The sequence below is a fragment of the Plectrocnemia conspersa genome, unplaced genomic scaffold, assembly GCF_051122295.1.
Source record: "Plectrocnemia conspersa isolate PC_06_02 unplaced genomic scaffold, ASM5112229v1 ptg000009l, whole genome shotgun sequence".
Lineage (NCBI taxonomy): Eukaryota > Metazoa > Arthropoda > Insecta > Trichoptera > Polycentropodidae > Plectrocnemia > Plectrocnemia conspersa.
Genome location: NW_028277173.1, coordinates 24,101,551 through 24,116,212, shown reverse-complemented (window position 1 = coordinate 24,116,212; position 14,662 = coordinate 24,101,551). Strand labels below are relative to the sequence as shown.

Below are 14,662 nucleotides of genomic sequence, written 5' to 3'. Positions count from 1 at the left end.
GCCGCTGTTGAGGTTCACCGAAAGAACGTGCTGCCCTATGCCACCGTCACATCAAGTATCACATCACTATCACATCGTCACATCACTACCAAAGTGTTAGCAAGTTTTTTCCCCCCTTATGAATGAAGAAATAAATTTAAAAAATAGGCCCCCACAGCATCCTTTAGTTTTTGTTGAGTGTTCACCTTGTATCAAGGCGGTATTCGCGAACATACGACTCTGTCGTTAACACATCAATTCATATATATATCTTCAATTTATCCTTATAGACAGTGGCGTAGCTAGGGTATGTGCCACCCGGGGCTAACCTTAAAATTGCCGCCCCCCCCATACATTTTTTGCAGAGTCATAAAATCAGCATTTTAAAAAATAATAAATTGATTATTGTTAAGCACTTACTATTCGTAGATTTACATAAATTTTAGTATATTCAGGGTTAAGAACCACACTAGACGATTCCATCGCGAATATGCCGCACCTAAGCAAGTGCCGCCCGGGGCGGCCCGCCCCCTCCGCCCCACCATAGCTACGCCACTGCTTATAGAAAATGGCATTTGAATGGATAATACTTAAAAATTACGGCTGGTAGCAAAATTGTATTTGTTAAACTAAAATTATCTGAGTTGTAGTTTTAAATAATAATAATTAAATCAAATAAAGCGCACTTTAAAATAAGTTTTAATTAATTTAGTAAATAAATAAATCAAGTATAATCGTAAATTATTTATTATTTCATGTAGATTCCCTTCTCTTTTGATAGTTTCTTGGATTGACTGCTGACATGTGTCACTATCTTAACATACATTTTTAGATAATTTACAAGTTTTTACAAAATAGGGAGCACTAATAAAAGCATACAGTGAAAGATTTTTAGAAAACTAGTATTACTTAAATTTTTTGGACACTAAAAAAAAGTATTATGCACTGTGAAGCGTGATATAATTAAACAACTAGTTACAGATTATGCATATTTTTAATAAAAATTGTCGTTTATAAAAAAAAATTATGAAGTCTAAATTCAGTCAAGTAAGTAAAATTATTTTTAAAATAGAGGGGTGGGGGTTAATTTTCTTACAATTTGTATGTATTAGATTATGAAACTATAGCTTTCGCTATTGTTTCAGAGATGCTGTCATTTTCTGGTAAAAAAAGTATGATTTGCTTTTTTAGTATGCTTGATAACGTTTGATGAAGTTTCAACCTACGCAAAAGTGGTATAAAATACCCTTATTTTTGTACATTTTTAGGCCGATCCATACCCGAGTGGCCGCGGGCCCCGCTAGGTGGGTAGAGAGAGACAAAATTTATATAATAATTGTTAAAGTAATTTATTCATCACCATTTTAATATTGTCTTGATTCTTTATACATCGTCTAAAAATCGCCAATCTACCCTCATTTTAGTTATAATTATTATTTTATTTTGTTTTACAGGAATACAGTGTTGCCAAAGCAGATATATTTTAGATTTCTTCCAACATGTTTGATGATTTTTTGTTGTAAAATTATACAGGAAAGATAATATACACATATTTTAAAATAATGGCTTATCTAATAATTATTAAAAAAATATCAAGCGCCTCATTAAAATACTATTTGATGTTTATTTTTACTTTTACTTTTAGCAATAATTATTTTAGGAATAATTATGTCGAGCGTTTTACGGTTCTTTATGCAATAAAAATAAAAATAATGGCCGTGGTGCAGGATGGCAGTTGCATAATCCACTACCCCCGCGCGTCTCCCCGCCTCGCCCCACACCTGACAGATGTCACTACGCAACTGCATTGCGCGCAACTGTCAATTCGATAATTTGCATCGGTGACTGTGTGCATTTTGCCGAACAATCGACTACTCCATGGAACATTCCATTCCTTCGACATAACATTGACAGCTTTCCACAGCCGTTGCACCACATCCACTCGCAGATTTATCACTCCACTTCCAATTTCCTATAATCCAGCCCGGTGTGTATTGTTCGTTAATTTGTTATTAATGATACAGTTTCAAAGAAAAACGGGTTGCGATAGGCGTGCTGAACTTATGGTTCGTTATGTAAAATACACCATCACCACAACTTCAACGTTAGTACACAAATATACTAATCACACACACTTTATGACTCATTAATGAAGTATTGTTATATTTTAGATCGTCTATTCAATCGGAATAAAGATGAGAGCTGTGCGTCCGATCCGATGCTCATCATCGGAGGATTGAATTCATCCGTTGTTTAAGTGAGTATATACATTTAACACTTAACTACAGTTAATAGCTTACAACAATAATGCGTTGTATTTTCTGTCTAGTGTTTATTCATAACTATTGTTTTTGTATCTGGCAATCTAAGTAAGAATCATAAACAGCATATAATATAGTCTAGGTAAATGTTTTAAAGTTGTACAATAACCGCTACATAAAACCACAAAAATGTAAAATTTCAACAAAGTAAATAATTTATCATTTTTAGATTGTAAACATTTTGTTTCTACTGTATATGAATTTAAATTGAATTTCTTATGAACAAAACAAATAATAATATTTTTAATATGATGTTTTTATATGCTGTTTATGAATACCATTTTTTGTATAAATAGACTATACCTTATTTATAATTTATATTTATAAATAAGATATTCTGTAGAATATTTACTTATTGAGTAGCGCCTCTGGCGGCCGCAAAAGGAACTATTACCGACGGCAGGTAATATAAATGTTGCCACATGTGCTATAAGCTATAAAAATAGTTTTACACATTAAATTATTAAATAATACACAATATAAGATATTTAAAATCAAATTTAGATTTGTTTATTTATACTTTTTGCATACATTAACTAATATTACAAATATAATTTAGCTTTCTTAAAAGTTTTTTTTTGTATACAAATATTTGATTTCAAAAAAAAAATATTTAATCATTATTTATCACTAGCGGCACTAATTGTTTCTTTTTTAATTGCTACACTTTTTTTATAGTATCTAAAAACGCTTTTGTTGCATTAAGGATTTAACATGATTTACAAAAATAAATAATATTTTTTATCTGTATTTTGACAGAATATTACGGTTTTTGAGAACACGTAATTGATGTAGTTTTAATCGAATCGCCATAAGACTTTTTTCTTAAAAAGAAACCTTGTTAATATCTCAATTTAATTCGTTAACTAACCTGATTAGCCTAAAATTAAAAATGTTCCTTTGTAAAATAAATATTTTCTAGTGAAAAATATAAAAAGAATAGAGTAAAATACCAAGAATTCAAAAATGTTATATAATAAAAAATATAAATTAATTGAAATTAAAAACGGTATTATCATTCTTTGGGGGATGTTTTTTAACATTCTTTTTTGTTTAGGTTGGTTGGGGTAGTTTTTTTAATTATTGTCTTCAACGTGGCTCGTAATGAAAAATGGTTTTTATATATGATTCTTACGACATTTATTTTGAAAAACCTATTTAATCAAAACCAAAAAGTATATAAAAAGTTACCATCAAAAATAGAAAACTACATAATTTTTTTTACATTCTATGAACAGAAATATACATAAAATTTTTGCGAAATGCGAAAATTTGTTTTTGATTTCACGTACGATTTTTATAGTTAATATATATAGGTCTTGTTCTCATAGCCTTATTTGCGTCACATAGTCTCTAAACCATTTCCAAAGATCGATTCGAACTCTTGGATTTCGAACGTCGTAGGTGAAACAGTGTAGGTGAACCGTGAAATGAAAAGCGGCTTTTTCCTGGGTCTAAACACTTATTGTTTTCTTGTCTTGGTGTGTACTCTGCTTAGATTTGCTTGGTGCGAGCTTAGCTGAACTAGTAGAAGTGTCAAGTACTGACAAAATCTAGATGAAAGATCCTAGTGAAAATGTATTGAGTACGTTATGTTCGAGTTTTAATACTCTTGAAGTTAAGGGAGGTTCTTCGCTCTTTACAACTCTCAGTCTTCTGGCCAATGCGATTCTTCGGGGCGGAAGCATACCATGTTATTGTATGTTAATCTATACAATAAGAATTCTTTTGCGTACATTATTTAGTATTGTTAACGCTATCGTATTTCTTTATTTAGGTCAAATTGCTGGGACGTAATTTGAGTGAGGGCATTTGCCCCCCTTCGTAGACACGATTTTATTGCTTTTGACATTGTTTTTAGACTTCTGAGAAGGGATAATTGTTTTTTGCACTCTCCTAATGGTCAAAATTCGGTTTAAATAGGCTTTATTTGATTCTCATTTATTGTAAGTCGTAATATCATTATAAAGAGTATAATAAATAACTGAGCGTTTCCACTGCGATGCTTTTAACGTGGATTCTAAAGAGATTCCATTGAATTTGGCCAGAAAAATGCATGTCATTTATTGAAATACTATGAATCTTAATTTGTTTATTTTATTTTATTAATTTATTTAACTGATATAGCTAACTTTTACACTAAACTTACATATAATATATAATATAAACATAAACAGAAATTAATAAAAGTCCTAATATTATAATTTATTTCTTAATGCATTTTAATTTTTGCAGATTGTCCTAGGAATATTATTATACAAATTCACATATCCGTACATTATTCCCCTGGCCGTACTCGTTTTCTTATACATAACTATCATTAAATTGTCTCATACTTATACAACTAGTAAATCTATTTTTATTCAAAAATACTTTCATTGCCCTGTTTTGTAATCATTTATTGTAATTGCTTATCATTTTATCTAATTTATTAAACATATCTAATATTATTGCACAATAATTAAAATGGAGCAAAATAATAATATAGTAAATTATTATTTTTGTGTTTATACTTAACATATTTTTCATCCTAGATAATATACCTATTTTTTAAATATGTAATTACAATGTTCCTTAAATTTTGTTTATTGTCTACAATTACTCCTAAATATTTTATTTTATCAACTATTTCTCTAATAGAGTTATCTGTAACTATTTTTATATTATCATCTAAGACATAATCAATAAAGATACATTTAGTTTTATTTATTATATTATTTTTAAGTATATTTTTTTAACCATATCTCTATTATATTTAATTCATTATTTAAATTATATACAACTTCTTTCACAATATCACATATGCAACATATTAAAAGTGTCGTCCGCAAACAGATGTTTTATATTTTCTTATGTTATTGATTATATTATTAGTATATAATATAAACAGCAATGGACCCAATTTAAACCCCTGTGGTACTGCGTGAGATATTATTTTCTCTTTGGAATACGCATAATTTATAGTAACTTCATGGTTTATTTTTTTTTAAATAATTATTAAATCATCTTAAAACTATTTCACTTATACAGATATTCTATCATTTCTTCAACATTAATCTTCTGTCTATTGTTTCGAAAGCTCTCTTGACATCCAAGAAAACTGCTCCAATGATTTTGTTTCTATCCTTGGCTAACAATCAATCATTTATAACTACTTGTAAGTCTTAGTGGAATGTTTTTCTCTGAATTCCGATTCACCTTTTCTAAATAAGACAACGTGTTAATTCGTCTCATTTCCTCAACCTTTTAACTATTTTTCATTTTAGGTATAGGTATAATAATAGCATGCTTCATTTACTAAATAAAGTAATGTAATTTATTTCCTAATAGTTTCCAATTTTTTTTATTCTATATTTACACCTAATTCATCAATACTGGTTATTTTTTTCAATTTTAATGAAATGAAATCGAAATATTAAAAAACGACCACTGACTTTTGTCCCCCCCTCTCTTGGAATGACGTCCCTGTCCATTTGTGAGTAGTTCTAATCCGCCGAAACGTCCAATTGGCACGTAGGCTTATAAAATGCCAGAGTAACAAATAAACTTGTTAGTTTAAAAGAGTCATTACGACAAATTTATTCTTATGTTCAAGGGGTGATTTTAGACACTAATTTTAAAGATTAATAAATAATTTTTGTAATAATAATTCTTAAAGTTATTTTTAAGATTTTTTTTTTATTATAGTTTTTAATTATAATGGGAGAAGAGCTGATCTTTTTTTGCGTGGATTTCTATAAAAATTTAACAAATGATGTGATATATTAGAAAATTGTTTAATTTTCCTGTTCCATAGTTTTTCCGCGGCGCAGCAGTAACGGCGCGACCCATTCACCGAGGGATGTGCACGTGCGCGTGCATCATACTCGTGTATGCGTGTGCCGTTCCTGGCCGGCGGCCGTGGCCGAGCTCCAGTCAAGTTCAAGGCCGGCTCGATATAGTCCGCCTGCTGGCTGGGCCTTTACTACCAACCACTCGCGCGATACGTAATCATTTCACCAGACGGCCGTTTTATGCACTTGTTATTGCTATAAAGTGTCAATATTACGACTGATGAGCTTTTTAGATTACGTAGAGAACTTATGATGCAGACTATTCATCAAGGACTTATAGGCTTACTAAGCATATATTATCTGTTGATAACAAATACAATCGACAATAAAATTAACCTCACAATCACCATCATTGTCATTATGTAGGATAATGCCTTGGCATCATCCAACATAATTCTATCCTGGGGGGCTGCGCAGTGTCAGTCGCTGATGCCGAGCGTTCTATATTAAACTGCGATAATTATATATCAAACCGAGCTTAAAAGATCGATTCTGATATTTGGTTCTAGGTAGTATATTTTGCATGTTCACCGGTTAAAATCATCGAATTTTGTGCAGAGAACACATTAAAAGATAAATGATAACTGAAAGGAACATCAATATAATATAATTCTTTGTCTCAAAGTCAGAAACAATAGAATGTTGGGCCTCAAAATATCAATCTGCTTTGATGTGCGTCTGTGGCTCAGCTTTTACAAAATGGATAATTTTTTATTTATTTATTTAAATACATATTTAGGGCATAACAGCTTTATGCTAATGCAGTGGTCGGCAAACTTATTAGCCAAAGAGCCAAATATGTACATTACAACGATTAAAAAAAATTGAGAGCTAAATTTATTTATTAATTTAGCAAACCTTTAGTAAAATTTTCCAAATCAACACAAAGACGTTCAAATTTAGAGCTCCATATTTTCTTGTTATTTAAATCCGGCGCGTAAATGCCGGTGGATATTTGTGCCAGAGCCGCACTTAAGGGGCCAAAGAGCCGCATGCGGCTCCGGAGCCGCACTTTGCCGACCTCTGTGCTAATGCATCTTTACAGAAAAAAAAACAATACATAAAATAATATTCACACAAAAATTTTATTATATATAATAATAGCTCAATGCGTCCACCAACTGGGAGTACCTGGATGAGCACAAATCAATACTATACGACATATGGTTAAACGGTTGTTCTTATTGGGGAGTTTTCCGATACTCTTGCTTGCGAAACTTCAAACATTACTCGGGAATGCAAAAGCTGGTATTTTGGTGACACACAAAAACGAAGGATTGTGTATATATAACTGTCTTTTTTATAATTATTATTAATTAATACCACCTTTTTGATTACTTTCAAGTATCCCTCAAGATTCTTTACTGCACGAAACAATTCTTCAACCATGACGTCTTCTTTCGTCTTATCTGTCATTGAATTATGAAATAGCTTATATTTCGATCTTTGGATCATGTGTTTACAGTATTTCATCTTCCTTCGTTTGATGGTTGAAATATGTTCTTAATCGCGTCCTATAGTCTTTTAGCATAAACCTATAAATTATTTATTTATTTTATTTTATTGAATTATTCAGTTAATATAGCTAATTGTTTATATACTAAACAAATTTAATCAAAGCATACATTTAAAATATAATATAAACTTAAAAAATATAAAAAGAATATTATAATTTCTTTCTTAATGCACGAAGACTTTTCTTTATTTCATTGAGGAAATCGCTACATTATTATTTTTTCGGATTGTCCTAAAAATATTATTATACAAATTTATACATCCGTACAATATTCCCCTGGCCGTACTCGTTTTCTTATACATAACTATCCTTAAATTATCTCTATTTCTAGTATTAAATCTATGTACATCTATATTTATTATTAAAATACTCTGGTAATATATTATTTTCTAACTTATATACATATGTACATATAAATACTTAAACGTTGATCTTCAATATTTCTCAAATATCCAACCATTCCGATCTTTCAATCGTAAATATATTTTAATTTAAAACTACCCTCATTTCTATTTTGTAATTTTTGCAACATCGTCTTATCTAATTTATTAGTCATACATAAGATTGTTGCAGAATAATTGAAGTGGGGCAATATAATACTATTGTAATTTTTTTTTTATATTTATACCTAAAATATTTCTCATCCTAGATAATGTACATATTTTTCTACTACTTTTTTATTTATGTAATCAAAGTGTTCCTTAAAATTGAATTTTATATCTACAATTACTTCTAAACTATTTTTATATTTATCTAACATGTCTTTATAATTAATAAACATGCATTAAGTTTAAGCACATTATATTTTACCATATTTATATTATACACAGTATATAAGTTATCTACAACTTTTTGAACATTATCACCTATGCAATAAATCAAAGTGTCGTCTGCAAACAGGTGTATTCTACATTTTTCTATATTATTAATTATATCATATATTAAAAACAACTATGGTTTAATTTATGATTTAATGATGATTCTTTGCAATAAGCCTAATTTATTTCAATTTTTAGCTTCCCCCTTTTTAAATAATTATCAAACCATCTTAAAACTATTTCACTTATATCTATAATCTCTGATTTTTTAAACATTATACTTCTGTCTATTATTTTGAAATCAAAGAAAACTGCTCCAATGATTTTGTTCGTATCTTTGGCCAACAACCAATTTTGTTTATCACAACTTGTAATGCCGTCCCAGTGGAATGTTTTTCTCTGAATCTATTGGTTATATTAATTAACTGGATATGGTTAGATTTTTTATTTATTTTACTATTTAAATAAAAAAAAAACATTTTTACAATATTGATATTTTATTAAAAATCCTGAGATTAAGTTTAACAAATATAATCAGGACCCCATAGCGTAATATTGTACTAATTTATAAAAGGTATTTTATATGAAAAATATGATTCTACAGTACTTTTATGAAACTCATTTTACGTAATATATCGAAAGACACTTTTTAATTAAACGAACCATAAAGGTCAATTTACACTCAATAGTGACGTGACTAAACCGTGATTAAACCGACATTTGAAGGAGCTTGTTCATACTTGTCCGGCGCGCGACCGTGCCAGTACAATCAGTGCTGTCACCGTCACCGTACAGTGAATATCAGATTACTTTCCGACGAATTTTTGTTATCATGGTCGCTCAGTACTTCCCCCCCTCAACAAAACTATCTAATATTATTTTCAAAGTTTTCCAGAGTAAAGTCCAGATTACTTTTCAACGACATGTTTATTATCACAGCCGTGATTTTTATAAGGTATTGTTCTATTCTTCCATATATTGATTTGAATTTTCTGATATTCTAAAGTATTCATAAGACTTTGCTCCATCGTCCATCAATTGCAGAGTGGCAAATTCCCCTTCTGTTGCTCTGGTGATGAACCCACATCCGTTTTTTCACTCGCTCTTACTCTTATTCATCCAAAACCAGCGCAATCATTCATCTTCCGAAAACATCGCCGTCTTGAGCACTCAAATGCACTGGCAAAACTGTCCATCGTGAATAGAAGTGGAATCACGGACCGATCTCGGCACTGTCACGTCACTGATGTGTGTAAATTGATCTTAAAGGTTCTTACAGATTGACGCGGTACGTGGTAGCGATAGCGATAATATTAAGTTTTACGGTTTGAGATTTATTGTACAGCGGTAGGGTTGTGATTAGTGGCGTGCCGTCCATAGATGCGGTAGATTCAAAACGCCACCAGCATCAACGGTTTATGGCGAGCGACTCAGCCGATCACGTGATCGTGTTTATAGTCGATCAACCGTGCATGCTGGTGGCGTTTTGAATCGACCGCTTATACGGACGGCACGCCACTGATTGTGATGTAGTTTTGCAAGGCGGCTTGCACAGTTGACCCAATTGCTATGGTCATAAATAAGCTATTATAAAACATAGATACACTACATTTTTTGTTGTTGTAAAAACAACGAATATATTAAACACTTGCTTACTTATAACTATCGCTATTATAATAATAATTCTGTCATATATCAGATCCGACTGCAAGTATAAATTTTATTGTAAATCTTTCGTTGTAACACGACATGCGTTAGCCCAAGTAAAAACAACCAAAACAAGCGAGACACTGAAATCAGTCTGTAAATTAGTGACATATATTTTATTAATTATTAACTATTATTACAGCACTATATACGATCTAACTCGATTTCATTTTAATTATTCATTATGGTATTCATCCGTGAGATTATATTTATAATTAAATGATTGTCACTAATTATGATCTCACTATATATATAAATTGAGAAACACTAGGTAACATATAGTATTTGAACCTAGGTATTTCAGGTACTGATATTTTGCTGGGTTCGTAAAACTAAATGTATGTTTATTAATTATAAAAATATGTTAGATGATAATATCAAAATAGTTACAGATAACTCTATTATAGAAATAGTTGATAATATAAAATATTTAGAAGTAATTGTAGATACAAAATTAAATTTTTAGGAACATTGCATTTACATTTAAAAAAAATAGTAGAAAAATAGGTATATTATCCAGAATGAAAATATGTTAAGTATAAACTACAAAAAACAATTTACAACAGTATCATATTGCCCCATTTTACTTATTGTGCGATAATATTAGATATGTTTAATAAATTAGATAAACAAATGTTGCAAAAATTACAAAATAGGGCAATGAGAGTAGTCTTAAATAAAAATAGATTTACTAGTTGTGGAAGTATGATTGATAAATTGGAATGGTTAAATGTTCAAGAAATGTTTTAGTATTTATATATAGGTTAGAAAATAATATGTTATCGGAGTATTTTAATAAGTATTTAATAATAAATAAAGATGCACATAAATTTAACACTGGAAATAGTGAAAATTTAAGGATAGTTAGGTATAAGAAAACGAGTACGGTTAGGGGAATTATGTACGGATGTGTTAATTTGTATAATAATATTCTTAGGACAATCCGAAAAAAAATAAACTATAACGGGTTTCCTAAAATGAATAAAAAAACACATTCGTGCATTAAAAAATAAATTATAATATTAAGTATTTTTTTTATTTTCTGTTTATGTTATATATATGATATATATGCTTAGTTAAAATTTAATTAATGTAAAAATTAGCTATTAAGGTAAATTAATTAATTAATAATAATAATCATAATAAATTATTTATTCACGCAAATAAATTAGTAATTAATTTACAATAATCAATTAACTTCCGCCTAAAAATGTAATAGACTTGTAGCTTTAATGATTTAAATTAGTTTAGTACCTTATTATTAATATTATTTTAGTATTTGTCTGAGATTTTCACGAAATTTTAAAATCTAATGTGAAACATTCATAGTTATTTTGCCTAAATGTGAATAGTGGCAAACCTTTGTAAATCGTGGGAGTTTTTTAGGGGCAATAACTTTAATGTGTTGTTGATAAAAAAACCTGTCATTACGATAATAACAAAAGTATGTAATATTATTTTTTACTACAGACACGCGCATTACACACACAATAACATATGTTATTTTTTGTGTTATATTTTTTATTTTTGGAGCAATTTAAGGCATTATATTTAATAAATAAAATAATTACTGACTCAATAAATACAGGCTTTTTTTATAGGAGCATATTATATTTGTGTTACTCCTATAAAGTCACTTGTAGGTATTGTAAATAGTAAGGATACTAAAACTGAACCTTATGTAGACATTCTTTTTTCTGAAAATATGTTTCATATTTAAATTATAATTTATTCCAATTATTATTAACGTGTTTGAGTAGCTTATCTTTTTTATTTTATTCACAACTGGTAGCAAACTTTGGGCCAATAACTGGAAGGGAGAGTAGGGTCCGTACCCGGTTTATGAAGATCTATTACGTCAGCTTGTTTTCACGCGGGTGAGAAGTGGATAAGCAATACTTTTTTGAAACTAATATGTATATAAATAGCTTCAGCCTCCTCATCAACAATGAAAATAATATTTCGTTCGCTTTTCATAAGATTTTTCTATTCGATGAGAATCTTATTAGATTGGACGCAGTAGGGGGGTTTCTTCTCTCTAGAGATAAATATGCACCTACACGTTGCACGTTAGTAAAGGCGTCGCACTGTGCGCTAGTACGAAGCAAACGGTTCAGACGGCATCGAGTAGCCGTGCGCGTGCTCGCGTCCTCCCCCGTCGGTCTGTCACAGTCAGTAGCAGTCAGCCGGTCGGTGGCTGCAGTCATTTCGATTGCAACCTTTTTTCGCTGCTGCTCGCATTGGAGGGCGGCGGAGAAAAAGCGATGGCAGGCACGGGACTCGCCGGCCAACCGGGTTCTCAGCAACGATCTCATCCAGCGAACCCACTGGACAACATCATGTTCCTAGCCTGTTTGGAAACTAAGCCGGCTGTAGTAGACTTCGACATGAAGGCGAATGGATCTGGAATGGACCACTGGATGGACGATGTGGTAGGTCTCTGCGTAGTCCGAAAGAAGTTGCCTTTTTAGCCAATAGTGCAGTCGAATACTGCCCGACCGCGCGCCGTATTGTCGAGGTCGCGATTCACCGGGCGAGAGAATCGCCAAAAAACCGGTCCATGGTGTCGAACTTTTTTCCGGCAGAAACCCTTTCTTTGGGTAGACTATGACTGGATGGATGCACGCTCTTTATTATTAGCTTTACCTCATGAGCAACAGTATGCTTAAAACCGCCAGAGGTACGTCCTAATTTTAATTCAGATTTGTTATCGGAGATCGTCTCAATACGCACGAGAGAGGCTTTAATTAAATTTAAGAATTGATAAAATGCTGTAGTTTTTCTCTATGATTTATTTATACGAATTTAATCAAAATTTGTGTAACTGTTACTTGTGAAGATTTGATAATAGAAAACTACATTTTATTAAGTTGCGATACATTTAAACCTCCCAAAAATCCTGTTTTAATTTGATAACCACAACGTGAAAGGAAATGCTCATACCGACTTCCCAATTCCTTGCACAACTTACTTAAGTATGTAAAAAGACACTCAATAAATAGTTTATATGTAATTTATGAAGAGTTGAAATCAAAGTTAGTTCATACACAGTTTATTTACTACTCAGACTCTTCATTTTAATTTGTTGTATAACTGATTACATAAGCGTGGCCATAGTTTTATTTATTCCTATATTGTATTAGACAGGAATAGGAATCATAAAAGTCGGTCTTAAATACCATCTGGACTGTCAACTATTAATTCGACATTTTTGTCGGTTTATTTTTCTTCCCTTCTAACCCCCTATTCCAATGGTGAGTTGACATGGACTTAAACGGCTTCCGGAGTATCACTATTCATCTCAGCGATCCCGAAAAATGTGGATTCGACACCAATATCGGTTTTTACATGTCACACTTTGGGGCCTAGGGATGATTAACCTCCACAGTATTTTTCCAGATATTAAATCATATGTGTACCAAGTTTGAAATTGCTCCAGGCGTTCCATAAAACATACATAAACACATCTATCCATTTTTATATACAGTAGCTACTTGACATGAATTTAATTCGTTCCACTACGGAGCTCGTAACTCAAATTACTCGTATTTCAAATCAATCGAAATGCTATTAATCCATTGAAATGTATTAATGGCAATTGAAATAGAAATACATACTACCTAAATTAATGATAAAGTTTATTTTTAAGTTACGCAATATGTTTTTTGCTCGTATATCGAGGTACATTAAAAAAGTTTATCTGTACGTATATATATTAGTACATAATGTTTGATGTAACAATAGCAGGATGATTCTAAATTTATTAGCAGCTATAATATATTGTTACAGATTTTTTAAGGTCATTGAAAATGCAATTATTATGGAAAATTGTAATATTTTAAAGTTAAAAAGCACGACGCTCCGGTTTTACGTCTTTAGCACAGCCAGATAAAATTGTTGCCTAAATTACATTTGGTAGTAAGGTTATGACGAGCAACCCAATTCCAAATGGTTTCAAGCTGAAAAGTAGCTACAGAAAATAAAGTTAAAATTGTCATTTGCATTTTTACATAAAAAATATTTTTAATTATCTACATTGCAATAGAAACTCAAAGTTGTCCTATGTTAAAATTATCTATTTTAAAATTGTGGCTTAATCTTCATTATCTCATTAATTTTTACGTAATGTGTTTTTCCCAAAATTTCCAACTCATCTATTGAGTTAATTTGTAGCAAAATACTACTAAGAATTCCATTCCTTACTAATTTCCTTGCTGATGTTAACATTGAATTGCCCAATGTGTTACAACGGGGTAATCGCAATCAACACCTACTTGATACTCAGGGACATATATTTAATTTAATTATAGCTTACAAATAATGTACTTTTAAAAATGTATTTATCAGTTTCTCAGATATAAAAAAAATAATATGACAACTTATGAGGAAATTTCACAATACCAATCATGTTTAGCAATGCCGCTTAATATCTTGCTAATGAATTCGACATTATACAAAATATCACATTTCTGCGCCTTTTTAGTAATG

General features: G+C 30.7%; 1 protein-coding gene across 11 annotated transcripts in view; it reads left to right on the top strand.

The window, feature by feature from the left end:
* Positions 1–1,756: 1,756 nt before the first annotated feature.
* Positions 1,757–14,662, top strand: part of ERR (estrogen-related receptor) — a 74,113-nt gene continuing 61,207 nt past the window's right edge. For 7 of the 11 annotated variants that reach the window (XM_088192534.1, XM_088192533.1, XM_088192532.1 and 4 more), the window contains exons 1-2: positions 1,757–2,083; positions 2,151–2,236. Coding sequence is in view for 4 of the 11 variants with exons in the window: in XM_088192528.1 (XP_088048654.1) it covers positions 12,439–12,606 (168 nt within the window). In the remaining 7 variants the exon portion in view is untranslated. Of the gene's footprint in view, positions 2,084–2,150; positions 2,237–12,289; positions 12,607–14,662 lie in introns of those variants that run through there. The other 4 variants (XM_088192528.1, XM_088192527.1, XM_088192526.1 and 1 more) reach the window with 1 other exon arrangement.